At 40.6% G+C, this 14,765-nt stretch overlaps 1 protein-coding gene across 3 annotated transcripts in view; it reads right to left on the bottom strand.

The window, feature by feature from the left end:
* Positions 1-2,569: 2,569 nt before the first annotated feature.
* WDR70 (WD repeat domain 70) overlaps positions 2,570-14,765 on the bottom strand; it is a 227,194-nt gene continuing 214,998 nt past the window's right edge. Inside the window, exons 18-19 of one of the 3 annotated variants that reach the window (XM_045020963.1) lie at positions 12,134-12,180; positions 2,570-3,652 (exon numbers count right to left, since the gene is read on the bottom strand). In XM_045020963.1, coding sequence (XP_044876898.1) covers positions 3,426-3,652; positions 12,134-12,180 — 274 coding nt within the window. In that variant the 3' untranslated portion in view covers positions 2,570-3,425. Of the gene's footprint in view, positions 3,653-12,091; positions 12,181-14,765 lie in introns of all 3 variants that reach the window. The other 2 variants (XM_045020965.1, XM_045020964.1) reach the window with 2 other exon arrangements.

Here is a 14,765-nt window from a genome sequence, read left to right as displayed (position 1 = left end):
TGGTGCCCCTTCCTGCACCCAAAATCCCTCATCCCCAGCTGCACCCCAGGGCCCTCACCCCCAGATGGAGCCCTCACCCCCCTGCACTCCAACCCCATCTCAACTTGCAGCCCCCTCCTGAAACCTGAACCCCTCATCCCCAGAGCCCACACCCCCAGATGGAGCCCTCATCCCCTCCTGCACCCCAACCCCCTGCCCCAGCCCAGACCGTCCCACACCCTGAACCCCTTTGCCCCACCCCCAAGCCTGGAGCCTCCTCCTGCACCCAAACCCCTTATCCCAGGCCCCACCCCAGAGCCTGCACCCCAACCCCCTATCTGGAGCCCCCCCCACTCTGAACCCCTCATTTCTGGTCCCACCCCAGAGCCCAGACCCTGAGTTAGATCCCTCAGCCCCTCCTGCACCCCAACCCCCTGCCCCAGCCCAGTGAAAGTGAGTGAGGGTGTGGGAGAGTGAGCCACTGAAGAAGGGGGAATGTAGTGAGCGGGTGGCAGGGCCTCGGGGGAAGGGGTGGGGCTTTAGAGAAGGGGTGGGGCCAGGGTATTTGGTTTGGTGCCATTAGAAAGTTGGCAACTCTACATGGGTGAAATGCGAGCTGGAGATGCAGCAGTTCTGTAAATAGTTCTCTTAATAAAGAGTCAGTTTAGTTTTAGAAACATGGAGTCATCTCATGTTGTAATTCAGCATGTGCTATGTGACCTGTAAGTACATGTGATAACAGCTTTGGCAGAGATTAAAGCCAAGTAAGAGTTAGGCCCAAGATTAAATCTAAATGAAAACTGCTCATTTTAATTCTGTCAAAATTAACACAAGTGGTATCTTTTGTTTTCCATTTTGTGCCTCAGGTGAACCTTCTACAGTAAGATTATAACTGAAATAATTTAGCTCTTTTTCCTATGAAATACTCAAAGTGGTGGCTGAGAATACTTGCAAATTAGACATTTGAGTTGTTTTGACTGGTCACACAAATTTTCTCCTCTAGTTGGATCATGTTTTATAATCTAGTTTCCAATGCTAACATTCATGATTACAAGATTAAAATTTGCTTTTTTCAGAATATTTTGCTGTAATGTGTTAATATTTGCTCTTTTGGTGAATGCATCTGCCAGTACATTTGTGAAAAACAAAACCAAATTGGGTGCAAATACAGAGGAAGCTAATTTGTTTAAAAATTTGTATCAGTGTTTGCAAAAAAGGAAAAAGTTTTTGAATTATTTACTGAATAATCTGGTGCGTTGCGGTCACTCAAGAAGATTGGGAAGTAAATGACTGTGGATAAAAATGACTGGAGTTCTTAAAACACAAAATGAAATAAATTCTGATTGTACTACTGGAGGGTACATTTACATTTTAATAAAATAATTAAAAATCTTAATATCAAGCAACTTCTGAAAAAATAAACATAATCTTAATTTATTAAGGTATTATATGGGCTACTAACCTGATGAAATAACGTAAAAGGAGGAGATTTTGCTTTAATTATTCCTTATTCCTGCATGATCAGAGAACATCAGTAGCAGCATTTTTTTTTATCATGTCTTTCCTTTCTAGCTCTCTGCATTCTAGTAATCCATGCTGGCGCAATGAAGAACTTCCAGTGTTTTTAAAAGCAACAGGTTGCCATGAGTTCAAAGTTATACAATCAGGAGGACTAGCTGAATCCTAGATCATCTATTAATAAGAATGACAATCATATTAATAAAATGTTTTAATTTATATTTCATTAACTTGTAAAGATTGATATTATTCGCTGATGTGGACACTGTGGCGAGCACTTCGATAGATCCTGTTAATTAAGAGTGAGGTTTGCTTTGAGTTCATCCCTCCACTCTCTGCTACTCTCACCGGCTCCCTTCTTTCTCTTTCTTCCCCTCCTTTCCATATCTATACTTTTTGGGCAAGCAGTCACTATTGAACTAGCAGCTTAGTGCCTTTGATACTGACATTATTTCATGGCAGCAGAAAATATGGCAAACCATTAATTTGTTATTTTAAATAAGTTATGCTTCCCTTTTTTGGTACAAATGGCAAGTGGTGGTTTATCCTCACTAATGCCATAGTATAACCATATCAGTATCAAAGGGTTACGTTGTGGCAGCAGCAGTGGAAATTTTCTGATGTTAGCATCTCAGACCAATATTCAGGAAACCCTCTGGGAACTGGCCTGCTGGCCCCAAAGGTGCAGGTGATGGGAAAGGGAAAGACAAGACATGGAAGGAAAACAGCAACGAGCAGAGGGGGAAAAACATATTTAAATTAGGCTCTTATTCAGCAAAACACTCAAGCAAGTGTCTAAACGCCATTGATTTCAATAAGACATAACTATGTTCTTAAAATTAAACATGCTTAATTTATTTGCTGAATCTTGACCTCAGTCAGGTAAATGAAAGTCCCTCTTACCCCCATTCCTGTCATCACTTACAGAGCTCAATCCTACAAGGTGCTGAGTACCCTCCACTCCCAATGATATCACTGGGGATGGAGGGTGCTTAGTGCATTTCAGAGTCATCACTGCGGTATCTGGCTGCCCAGCAAATATTATCATAACTAAAATATACAAGCCCACAAGTGATCTGGCTTCCTCTTTATTTGCCTTAAGGAGGTTGGTTTGTTTTTGTTTTTTTAAATCTCTCGCTCCTTCACTTAGTAATATTTACCATAGCAACTTGGTGGTAAATACCACCGTTTTATAAAGGTCATATCACACTTTAGAAATTAACTTTGTCGGCCAATATATGCACAGTTCAGCTATACACCTCAGCAAGCCCAAGTCTATCTGTATATTGACTAACAAACATGCATTATCAAATGTTATTACTTACAAATATACAACAATAGAGTTAGGAGGCCTGAACAAAATCTATTTAACTTTGAATAATCCATACAAAATTAGAAAAAGAAAAGTAACAAGTGTACAATGTTTTAATTCAGACAAATATACAGAATTGTACATTCTTACTCCATATGGCTTATAAAATAAAATCTGTACCACTAATGTGAGATACTGTACAATTCAAAAGAACATATTTCAGATAAGCCATAAATACTAGAAAATATTTGATGTTTTACAAAACTACCATACCAGCTAAACAAACCTGATGCCGAGGAATTATCCTAAATTGATATTCCTAAAAAATGTGAAACCATGACTTTTTTACACAGCTTGATAGATGTTATTGGAATAAATAAAAGAAGCCTGAAAAACTCCAGTTTTTATGTTCTTACTTAAAATCCTCAGATGGAATATTACAGTAAAATGCTGCTTTCTCATTAATCATTGAAGATGTATTCTGGTTAAAAATTACAAACAAATACTTTTTTTATAAATCAAAAGTTAAGAAAATGACATAAGATTTTTGCATAATATAATTAACTCCTTATTACAAAAGGCAGATCAACAATTCTAGTCCACTGTAATGCAACAATCATCTTTGGTCGGCTTGTTGCAAATTGCAATGCATTAAAAGAATTTCTGTTTGTAAAGAATTCAACCTTTTATTGCATAATGAAAAAACTCTCCACTTTGTTTTGAATCCACAGTCACCCTTCCCCAAATCAAGTTCTTCATATTTTACGTTTTTTCCACTCTGGCTTATTGTCTGTTTCATCTTCCTCTGATTCCACTTCTGCAAAAACTGCTTTTGGTTGAGTCCTAGAAAATATTAAGAAGCAGAATAATGATTAAACTACAGCTCTTCTATGCAGAAGTGAACACGTTCTTCTGTTATTTCCAAAAGAGAAAAAAATGTTATGGGCTTAATTATTTCATTTTAATCATGAAATAAAAATATTCACTAAATTTCTAGCAAATCGGATAACTTTGCTGTTGTAAGGCAAAAAATAAATGAACAAGCAGACTAATGAATAAATATACATATCTTGCAAGTACTGTTTGCTCTTCAGCAGGCACTGTTATATGTGTTTTCAGTTAATAAAATTAAGATATCAGAAGGGAATAAAGGGAGTTTAATATAAGGCTACAAAAACTGAGCTATATATTTTCACATTTCATGGTATTTTTTTAAATAAATCTGTCATACACTAGTTTGACAGCAGTCATCAAATGAAAATAAGAATAGCACAGTTTCTGACTAAGACTACACATGAAAAAACAGCTCCTCTCCACAGAGATCATCCAGCATTACTGTAGCATAATAAAATTAACAATACTCATACGAGAACATACTGTATCCTACAAGTAATCTTGAGCCTTTCTATCCGGACATTATTTGCTTGTAATTTAAATACTGTAACATACTTAAAAACTTTACAAAATATTCACTGACTACTTTTTAAACTAGAACAGTATCAAATAGTTTTTCACCAAACTCTGTGTATGTTCAATTCCACTGTTTGGCACTTTAATTTCAGTTTAGTCTACTGTTACCAATCTAATGTTTAAGAATAACCACAAAACCGTCAAGCACTACTAGTGAAACCACTGAATTTATAAAATTGGCTACAACAGAGATTCATACTTCCATACTTTGAAGTGTAAAGTACAAAATGCAGTCAACAGTGTTTTTGGCTTATTAGCATATTAACTAATGTTTTTACAGCACTTTTAGGATGTAAAGAGCAATATATAGCACTTATATAGCAATTATTACAACTGTTACTTGGCAGATTCTGCAAAGTGCATAAACCTTAACAAAATTGTGCTTAACTTAAAATAATAGGCATAATTAAAGTTGCCACTGACTTCAATGGGAGCAAGAGCTAATGTGTATAACACACCCATTAATATTAATAGGCTGGATTCTCCAGTCTGCTAAGTATGTGGCACAACATGGATTTAAAGAAGCGAGAGCTAATCAGTAAAGAATTCCCTTTTGCAGGGGCTCTCCCTTCAGTGTAGCTGCCTTCTACACCCGCCACTCCCCACCCCCAACATAGGGCTGAGGAGTGTTGGGGGTGTTTCAGTTGATACGGGCATGTCAGAGTGGACCATCCTCCACTGGTGTAAGGTCCCTGAGTAATTTTGAGATTTAGTACATGTGTAGTAGCCTCCCACACACTACAAGTTCAAATAGGAATACCTCAAAGCGCATTATGGAACTTTTAGTGAGCGGTAGCAGTGTCCACTCAGCGACTTACTGCACGGCAGGGTAGAGCACTGTACATTCACACCCTGGCTTGTTGCAAACGAAAGTCTCCGCATAGACAAGGGCAAACTCACTTTCCCTCCATCTCACTGCATTTAAGCAGAGCTTGGGATCAGTCCCAATGAGACAGCATAAGGCATGAAGATAATACACTTCATAGTGTGCAAAATTAATTCTATATCAAGTTAAACACTTCGAAAAAGTGAAAACAGTCAGCCATTTTAAATAATCTGAAGAAAGTTCCATAAATTCAACTTATTCAATAGGAAAAAAAAAAAAAAAGCAGCAGCAGCAATACTTTAGCCAATATGGTCACCAGGGATGAAGGCTTCACTGGCTGAAACACATGATTTTGTTGGCCGTTGAAAAAATGCAATTTATGGAATCTCCTTTGTTTTTCCTTCTCTCTCCAAATCTTGTTGACGGAAGTTTATTAACCAACTTTAAGAATCTATCTATCTGCCTATCTAGGCTTTTGTACAGAAAGGTATCCAAGTGTCATGTGGTCACAAGTTAGGTCAACATCAGGTTGTTTGTCAGTGCAACACAACTGACCTGTGATAACTTATTTCTGATATAAAAATCTGTGAAAATAAAAATTTGAGTTGGAGTCATCAAGAACATAACAAGAATGGCAATACTGTCTCAGACCAAAGGTCCATCTAGCCCAGTATCCTGTTTCTGACAGTGGCCAGTGCCAGATGCGTCTGGCAGTTGGAAGTTTAGGACAGCCCAAGCATGGGGTTGCATCACTGACCATCTTGGCTAATAGTCATTGATGGACCTATTCTCCACGAACTTATCTATTTCTTTTTTAAACTCAGCTATACTTTTGGCCTCACAACAGCCTCTGGCAATGAGTTCTTCACACAATGTATAGTCAACCTGTGGAAGTATTTCCTTATGATTGTTTCAACTCTGCTGCCTATTAATTTAATCAGGTAACCCCTAATTTTATGTGAAGGGGTAAATGTCACTTCCCTATTCACTTTCTCCACACCATTCGTGATTTTATAGACCTCTATCATATCTCCCCTTAGTTGTCTCTTTTCTAAGCTGAATGGTCTTTTTTAATTTCTCCTCATATGGAAGCCATTCCATACCCCTAATCATTTTCATTGCACTTCTCTGCAGCTTTTCCAATTCCAAAATATCTTTTTTTGAGATGAGGCCAGCGGAACGGCATGCACTATTAAAGGTGTGGGTGTTGCATGGATTTGTGTAGCAACGCTATGATATTTTCTTTTATCATCTATCCTTTTCCTAATGGTTCCTAACATTCTGTTAGCCTTTTGACTGTTACTGCACAATGAGCAGATGGTTTTCAGAGGACTATCCACGATCTCTTTCTTGCATGGTAACAGCTAATTTAAACCCCAAGGAAGAATAATTTAATTCACAGTATGGTAAAAATCCTGTGTATTTAGGGGAGCAGAATAGTGTGATTTAAAATACCACTGTAAAATGATATATGAAATATTGATATGTTTGCTGAAACTTGTAAGATATTCCGAGTCTACTAAAACAAAAAACTGCAGCACAACCTAGTAGTAACATCTAGGGAAAATGTGAAGAGGAAATCAAGTCTGTTTGCTGTCGCATTTTTACAATTAGCATGAAATGACTTACTGGACTTGGTTCAACTGGCATATAAACCTTCCCACCTCCACAGAATATATAACTGTGAATTGGGACACCTAGGATGATTCATTCATCTGACTGTTGTAAAGACATGAGCAAAGGAAAAATTCAGTTTTTGTTAAGCCATTATTAGCAGAAATCATTTAACTTAAACAAAAAATCATACCACTAGCTAGAAGTTGCCAGTGGTAGTAGGAGTTTGCTGCATGACTAACAGCTAGAAAAAATTATTAGAACAGGCTTATTACTTTAACATGTTTTCATTTCCAAGGGCTCCATGGTATATGAAAAGCCTTGACACTCTTTCTTCCTTCAGCCCTCTCATCAATTTTCATTTACTGAGTGACTGTCATAAAATCAAGCATCACCAGTTACCAAAGAAGTGCCACAATGGTCCTGAAATGCACACCTAGGCCACGTAAAGATTATACAAAAAAGAGTTTAAAACACAACAGGGAAAATATAGTTGTGTGTGTTACCATAATGCTCATGTAAAAGCTCCACATATCTCTCTCTAGCAGAGATGGCTGGAGGATGACAATTTCATTTCACAACTTCAAAGGAAAGACTACCCTGGACCTCAGAAACCTTCCTGTTCGGAAAAAAACCCGTTACTAAACTTTTTGTAACTGTTGTTCTTCAAGATGTGTTGCTCATGTTCATTCCATACTAAGTATGTGTACTCTATGTGCACAGTTGCCAGATATTTTTTCCCTTAGTGGTATACATAGGGCCGGCTAATGCACTGGTATCGGGGACGCCGCTGGCCCTGCAACCTCTCAGTTCCTTCTTGCCAGAAATTCCAACGGAAGGATAGGAGGGCAGGTCATGGAATGGAGATGAGCAGCATATCTTGAAGAACAACAGTTATGAAAGGTTAGTAACCGTTTTTTCTTCTTTGAGTGCTTGCTCATGTTGATTCCATGCTAGGTGACTCACAAGCAGTATCCCAGGAGGTGGGCTTGGAGTTTACGGATGTGCTGATTGCAACACTGCTCTCCCAAAATTGGCAATCTCATGACCTGTTGGGTGATGGCCACGAAGGTGTGAATTGATGACTGAGTCCTGGCTTTGCTGATGTCCTGGATTGGTATGTGCATGAGGACTGCTGCTGCTGAAGTCTGGGCTCTTGTAGAATGAGCTGTCATGATGGCCAGAGGCAGAACCTTTGCCTGCTTGTAGCAAGCCCAGATGCAGATGATTATCCAGGATGAGATTCTCTGGGATGACACTGGCAGATCTTTTATACTATCCCCCACTGCTACAAAAAACCGTGTCGACCTGCAGAAGGTCTTAGTTCTTTCATTGTAGAAGGCCAGGTCCTGTCTAAGGTATGCAGCTGATGTTCCTCCTTGGTTCTGTGAGGCTTTGGAATGAAGACGGGCAGAAAAATGTCCTGGTTGTTATGGAACTGTGACATCACCTTTTGTAGGAATGCCAGGCGGGGGCACAGCTGGACCCTGTCCTTGAAGAATGCTGTATATAAGGGCGTTCTGAAGTTAAGGATCTGATTTTGGAAACCCACCTGGCTGAAGTAATTGCCATAGGAAGGCAACCTCTTATGAGAGGAGCAGTTTATTAACAGGCCCACTTGACAGGTGGTCTGTACTATGCCAGTGCTGTGCTGAACCTGAGCCTGAAAACAGCCTTTGAACTGCCATACACTTTGTAAAAAGCCTTGGGGCTGCTGACAGACTGAAGGGGAGCACGGTGAACTGGTAGTGGCGTCGGCCCACCACAAACTAGAGGAACCACCTGTGTCCATGGAAGACAGAAATACGGAAATATGCATCCTTTAAGTCAAGAGTGGCGTACCAGTCTCCCGAATCCAGGAAGGAAATGATAGAGGCCAGGGAGACCATGCGGAACCTCAACTTCTTGAGATATTTATTGAGGCGATGCAGGTCCAGGAATGGCTTCAGGCCCCCTTTGGCCTTCAGGATTAGGAAATATTGGGAGTAAAACCCCTTCCCTCTCAAATCTCAAGAAACTTTCTCTACAGCCCCTGCAGCTAGGAGGGCTTCTACCTGTCATATGAGAAGTTGCTTATGAGAGGGGTCCCTGAAGAGGGACAGGGATAGGGGGTGGGAGGAATGGGTGGATAAAAACTGCAACTGCCCAACTGACACAGTACTGAGCATCCAAAGGTCTGATGTTACGTGGGACCATGCAGAATAGAAGGGAAACCAGCGGTCCAAAAACAAAAGAGGGGATGGATACTCAAGTCTGGTATGCTGTCCTCAGGCATACACTCAAAAGGCCTGCCTAGACCCACTGGAGTATCTACTTGAACCCGACTGGGAGGTGGGGGCAGAAGGCATGAGCTTTTCTCTCATAGGAGTCCTGTCTGGGGGCCCCAAAAACCTCGGAAGCGTATTGAGGCCTAAAATGCTTCCTGGAGGCTGGGGTGCATACAGGCCCAGAGAGTACAACGTGGCCCTTGCATCCTTGAAGCCGTACAGCTTGGTGTCCATCTGTCCTGGACCAACTGCTGCACCTCCTGGGAGAGGCCCAACTATTGGAGCACGAACAGAGCCACATGGTGACCACACGCACCATCGTTCTGGCTGCCAATTCGGCCACGTCCAGAGCTGCCTGGAGGCCAAGTACTGCTGCCTCGACTCCTGCAGTAGGGAGTCTCTGAACTTGGCCATAAACTCCCACAGATTAAAGTTATACCTCCCCACAAAGCCTGCTGGTTCGAGATACAGAGTTGGATGCTGCCCGTGGAATAACCTTTCCTCCCAAACAAATGCAGTCTCTTGGCCTCCTTATTTTTTGGAGTGCCAGCACATAGTACATTTTCTCTACCCTTTTAGAAAAAGAGGGCAGAGAGGAAGGGGTCTTCCAAATGGCCCTAACTGGTCCCAACACTGCCTTATTGACTGGGAGGACCACTCTGGAGGAAGCCACTGCTGCCAAGATATTCATTAAGCTGTAGGTGAACTCCTTCAGCTTCTCCGCTTCCAGCACCAAATTTATGGTACCCGCTTCAGGAGGAAGTACCAACCCCTCCCGTAGTACTACCTTCCTCATCATCATCCCTGGATGAGGAGGTAGCAGGTCCTTTGAACTCGCTCCCACCGGATGATTTCAGGACTCATCAGGAGCTCCTGAAGCAGGCACCATGAAGTGGAGGAGCTGAAGGAGTCCTTCTGTCCCTGGTAGCCTTGGCAGGTACAGCCCCTTGGGGAGTGAGTGGAACTGGCAGGGACATCAAGTCCTTCGCAGCCTGGAAGGCCCCCGGAGTTGAGGGGGCCCACAGGTGTGAGACACAACAACCACTTCTGGGAGTCGGAGGTGGGTCCTGAATTGGGCTCGGGACCTTCAGCAGAGTGACTGGAGCTGATCGTGGCTCTGGGGAGGACAAGTGGCCCAGCGAGGGTCTCATCATGTCTGCTGCTCCCCTTTGTCCCTCTTTGGTGCCGGAGAGCGCCCTCTCTCCATGCGCTGTTTCTTGTCTCTCTTCCTTGGCACCTGGGATTAATGGTGTGGTGAGGACCACAGTGCCAGTGGCATACTTCACACCAAGGCCGAAGTACTCAGCACTGATTTGGAGCAGGATGGCTCCAAGGACAGTCTGAGGGCTGTCTCCATCAGCAGAGCCTTCAAACGAATGTCTGCATCTTTTTCAATCCTTGACCTGAAGCCCCTGCAGATTTTACACTTCTTCACTTGAGTTTCCCCAAGGCACTTTAGACAGGCTGAATACGGGTTGCTCACAGGCATAGATTTGCCACAGGTGGAGCATGGCTTGAATCCCGGAGACTGGGGCATACCCAGTCCGTGGGATGACATCCTGCTAAGATCGGGATAACTATCTACACTCTAAACACTAACTTGGTAACTAAATTGACTAATTACAACTACATATAATGGAATTACGCTCAAACTACTAGGTTAGGAAAGCCTTGCAAAGGCAAGAAGCCATTCCAACCACCATCATGGGTAGTAAGAAGGAACTGAGAGGGTGTGGGGCTGGTGGCACCCCTTATACCAGCACATACGCATGGGGCTCCAGGGGGCGCTAGGGCTGGCTCTATGGATACCACTAAGGGAAAAAAATCTCTGGCAACCGTGCACGCACACCTAGCATAGAACTGACATGAGCAAGCACTCAAAGAATAGATACATCTCTGCAAAATGTTTTGGCTTTGACAAAACAGCATATTTTGATAAGAAATTGTTTGGTTGAAAATGATCTGACCAGGTCTGCTCTCTAGGTTAAAAGCATCTGCCCACAATTTTATTACACTTTAGGTTACAATGCACCAGTGCTTTCTTAGAGAAAAGGACTGCATGTGCTCCAATCGATATTACAACTCCTTCATCTAAGCCACCTCCCTTTGTGAAGGGAACACTGACACAGACAGGAATTATATGATTTGGCCAAGTGGATGCAACATTATTTAACTTTAAGATACCTCCTAAAAACACCTACCCTGGCAGTAACAAAAAAGGGGAGTTACAGTTCTTTTTCTCTTTTGTCCTAAACTCCTCTGGCCCAAAATGCACTTGTGCTACCCCAGTTGGTGCCTACATGCTGGAGGAAAGGAAACTGATGTTTTTTGAAGGAGTAGGTATTTGCTTTTATTTAGCATATGGTATCACTGCCATCTGATCATAAAGCTCTAATTGTGTCCCCAATTCTAAAGCCCATTTTATTTTAATGACTGTTTCTTTTAACACTTCTAAATATAAAATGTTGACCATAAAAGTCTTAGATTAACAGGAAGATACTTCCTGCTTAGGCCCCTATCCTGTACCACTCAGGTCAGTGTAAAACACCCATTCACTTCAAATGTGGATGATTGGACCCACAACTACAACATTTAGTGGTTCCTTCTGGTGGTACGTTTGAAAGACAGAAGGACACCTGAAATAATTAAAGCATCTCTGTAAAGCTGTGTTAAAGCAAACAGTTCACAAAGAAAGTTGAAAATCTTAACAACTGTTGCCTCAAGTTCCTTTCCTCCAACTCTTTCTTTGAACCCTTCAATCTGTCCTCAACCCCCCTTCACTCTACTGAAACTGTTCCCACCAAGGTCTCTAACAATTTATTCCCTGCCAAATCTCAAGGTCTTTGCTCCATCTTCATCCATTGTGACCTGTGTCACAGTTTCAGGGTTACTGCACCTGTATTCCCCCTCCGTGATCCTTTTAGAACACCCACTTAAAGGTTAAGAAAAATAAGACACTTATGCAAATAACATCTACAGTTACAATATCTAGCGTATAATATGTAACTACCCATGTTTCAGGACACGAGCCCACCACCAACTGTCTAGAGTTAGGAACAAACTTCCTCTATTGGCCTATTATTACATAGTTGACTTTGTGGACACCTTAGTTTGAAACGGGCCACTGCCGGAGACAGGATAGCATACCAGATGGACTGTTCTGGTCTTGTTCCAATATGACAACTCCTATGATCCTATAAAGGAAAGTGAAACTGTCTAGTAAGTCTTATTTTCATTGCCAAATTGATTTTAATTAACTTTAAAAAAAAATCAAACAACCAGTCCTAACAAATCAATTTTTGTCAGATTTTCAAAAAAATGGTTCTGTCAGAATGTAAGTAAAGAACTTTAAAAAATGTTTTTACTTCACTTTTTCCTTAAATAATTCATTAGCATAGCTAAGCAATATAGTTAAATAATATAGACCAGCAATTTTCCTATGAAAACATTCTTATTTTTTAAAAAATAGGTCAATCTTTTATTACAGCAACGTAATTTTATTTAATCTTCACTGCTAGTTTTGAGACTTTCAAAAAATAAATGTGGACTATAAGCTATGTAATAGGTATGTTTCATAAAGTATTTCAAAGCTAGTAAATGAGGAAAAAAGTCTAATTTAAAATATTCTCTCATACCTGATTTATTTAAGTATGGCTTTTTTAAATTGTACTTTCAAATAAAAATGAAAAAAGTCTACCAAATACAGCAGATCAAGCCAGAACTATTGTGTTTCTATCCAGAGGCTTTTACACAAAGAGTAACTAAATTAACATGAAGATTTCTTTTCCTCTTTCCAGAAGACATCTTGCTGTTCTTGCAGAGAAGTTTAAAATGTCAAGAGGATCAGCCCCGATAAGCCTTATAAAAAGGACTTCCGCTGCTTCTGACTGTAGAAGACAGAGGTTAAAGCACAATCATTTTCCTCTAGTACTTAAAACCAGAGTGTATCATCCCAAATGTTTTCACTGCAATTTGAAGTTCATAGATCAAATTCTTTTAAATTATTGTTACTCATCGGATAGGATTCATTCATTAAAGAATAAAGCTGGCTTCAGGCAAATGGTATGACTGTGAGGAGACATCACTTATATTATTTGTGACTAAGAATGTGAGGGTAAACCACAACTTTCTTGGCTCTGTGCCCACTGTTTATTATAAAGGAAAACCTCAAAGTGCAGTGTTAATTATATCCATGACTTGATAATCTGACATACTTGTTAACCCTACCACTATGAATCAGGACCACATGAGCTCGAAGCCAGTCATCGCAATTACAGAATTATGAAAATTAAAGGAAGGGATCAGCCAAAAAACTTGGACCTAGTTGTCTCCTCTGTTTAAAATTATTTAAAAAACCAGGAATGGGGGAAAAAGATTAAATATGTAGTGAGGGATTTTTTAGCTTATGAAAAGAATTTTCTATTTTTCTCATTAAGTGAATAATCACCCATGGGGAAATGCCTGGTCAAATAACAGATTGGTAAATGGATTAAATTGGTAAATGGATTAAATTGGTAAATTACTGAATGACTGGAGGATAGCTAATGTGATGCCAATTTTTTTAAAGGGCCCCAGAGGTAATCCTGGCAATTACAGGCCAGTAAGCCTGACTTCAGTACTGGACAAACTGGTTGAAACTATAGTAAAGAATGGTTTCAGAGTAGCAGCCGTGTTAGTCTGTATCTGCAAAGAGAACAGGAGTACTTATTTGTTAGTCTCTAAGGTGCCACAAGTACTCCTGTTCTTTTTATAGTAAAGAACAAAATTGTCAGACACATAGATGAACATAATTTATTGGGCAACAGTCAACATGGTTTCTGTAAAGGGAAATCATGCCTCACCAATCTATTAGAATTCTTGGGGGTGGGAGGGGTGTCAACAAGTATGTGGACAAGGGGGATCCAGTGGATACAGTATACTTAGATTTTCAGGAAGCCTTTAACAAGGTCTCTCACCAAAGGCTCTTAAGCAAAGTAAGCTATTATGGGATAAGAGGGAAGGTCCTCTCATAGATTGGTAACTGGTTAAAAGATAGGAAACAAAGGGTACGAATAAATGGTCAGTTTTCAGAATGGAGAGAGGTAAATAGTGGTGTCCCCCCAGGGGTCTGTACTGGGACCAATCCTATTCAACATATTCATAAATGATCTGGAAAAAGGAGTAAGCAGTGAGGTGGCAAAATTTGTAGATGATACAATACTACTCAAGTTAAGCCCCAGGCAGACTGCGAAGAGCTACAAAAGGATCTCTCAAAACTGGGTGACTGGACAACAAAATGGCAGATGAAATTCACTGTTGATAAATGCAAAGTAATGCACATCAAGGGGTTCTAAATTAGCTGTTTGGATAGTCAGTTTGGATAGTTCTCTGAAAACTTCCACTCAATGTGCGGCAGCAGTCAAAAAAGCAAACAGAATGTTGGGAATCATTAAGAAAGGGATAGATAATAAGACAGAAAATATCGCATTGCCTCTATATTAATCCATGGTACGCCCACATCTTGAATACTGCGTTCAGATGTGGTCACCCCATCTCAAAACAGATATATTGGAATTGGAAAAGGTTCAGAAAAGGGCAACAAACATTATTAGGAGTATGGAAAGGCTGCTATCTGAGAGATTAATAAGACTAGGACTTTTCAGCTTGGAAGAGATGACTAAGGGGGAGTATGATAGAGGCCTATAAAATCATGACTGGTGTGGAGAAAGTAAATAAGTAAGTGTTATTTACTCCTTCTCATAACACAAGAACTAGGGGTCACCAAATGAAATTAATAGGC

Source organism: Mauremys mutica, chromosome 6, assembly GCF_020497125.1.
Source record: "Mauremys mutica isolate MM-2020 ecotype Southern chromosome 6, ASM2049712v1, whole genome shotgun sequence".
Classification (NCBI taxonomy): domain Eukaryota; kingdom Metazoa; phylum Chordata; order Testudines; family Geoemydidae; genus Mauremys; species Mauremys mutica.
Note: the sequence above shows the minus strand (reverse complement) of the source record. Positions and strands in the feature narration are given on the sequence as shown.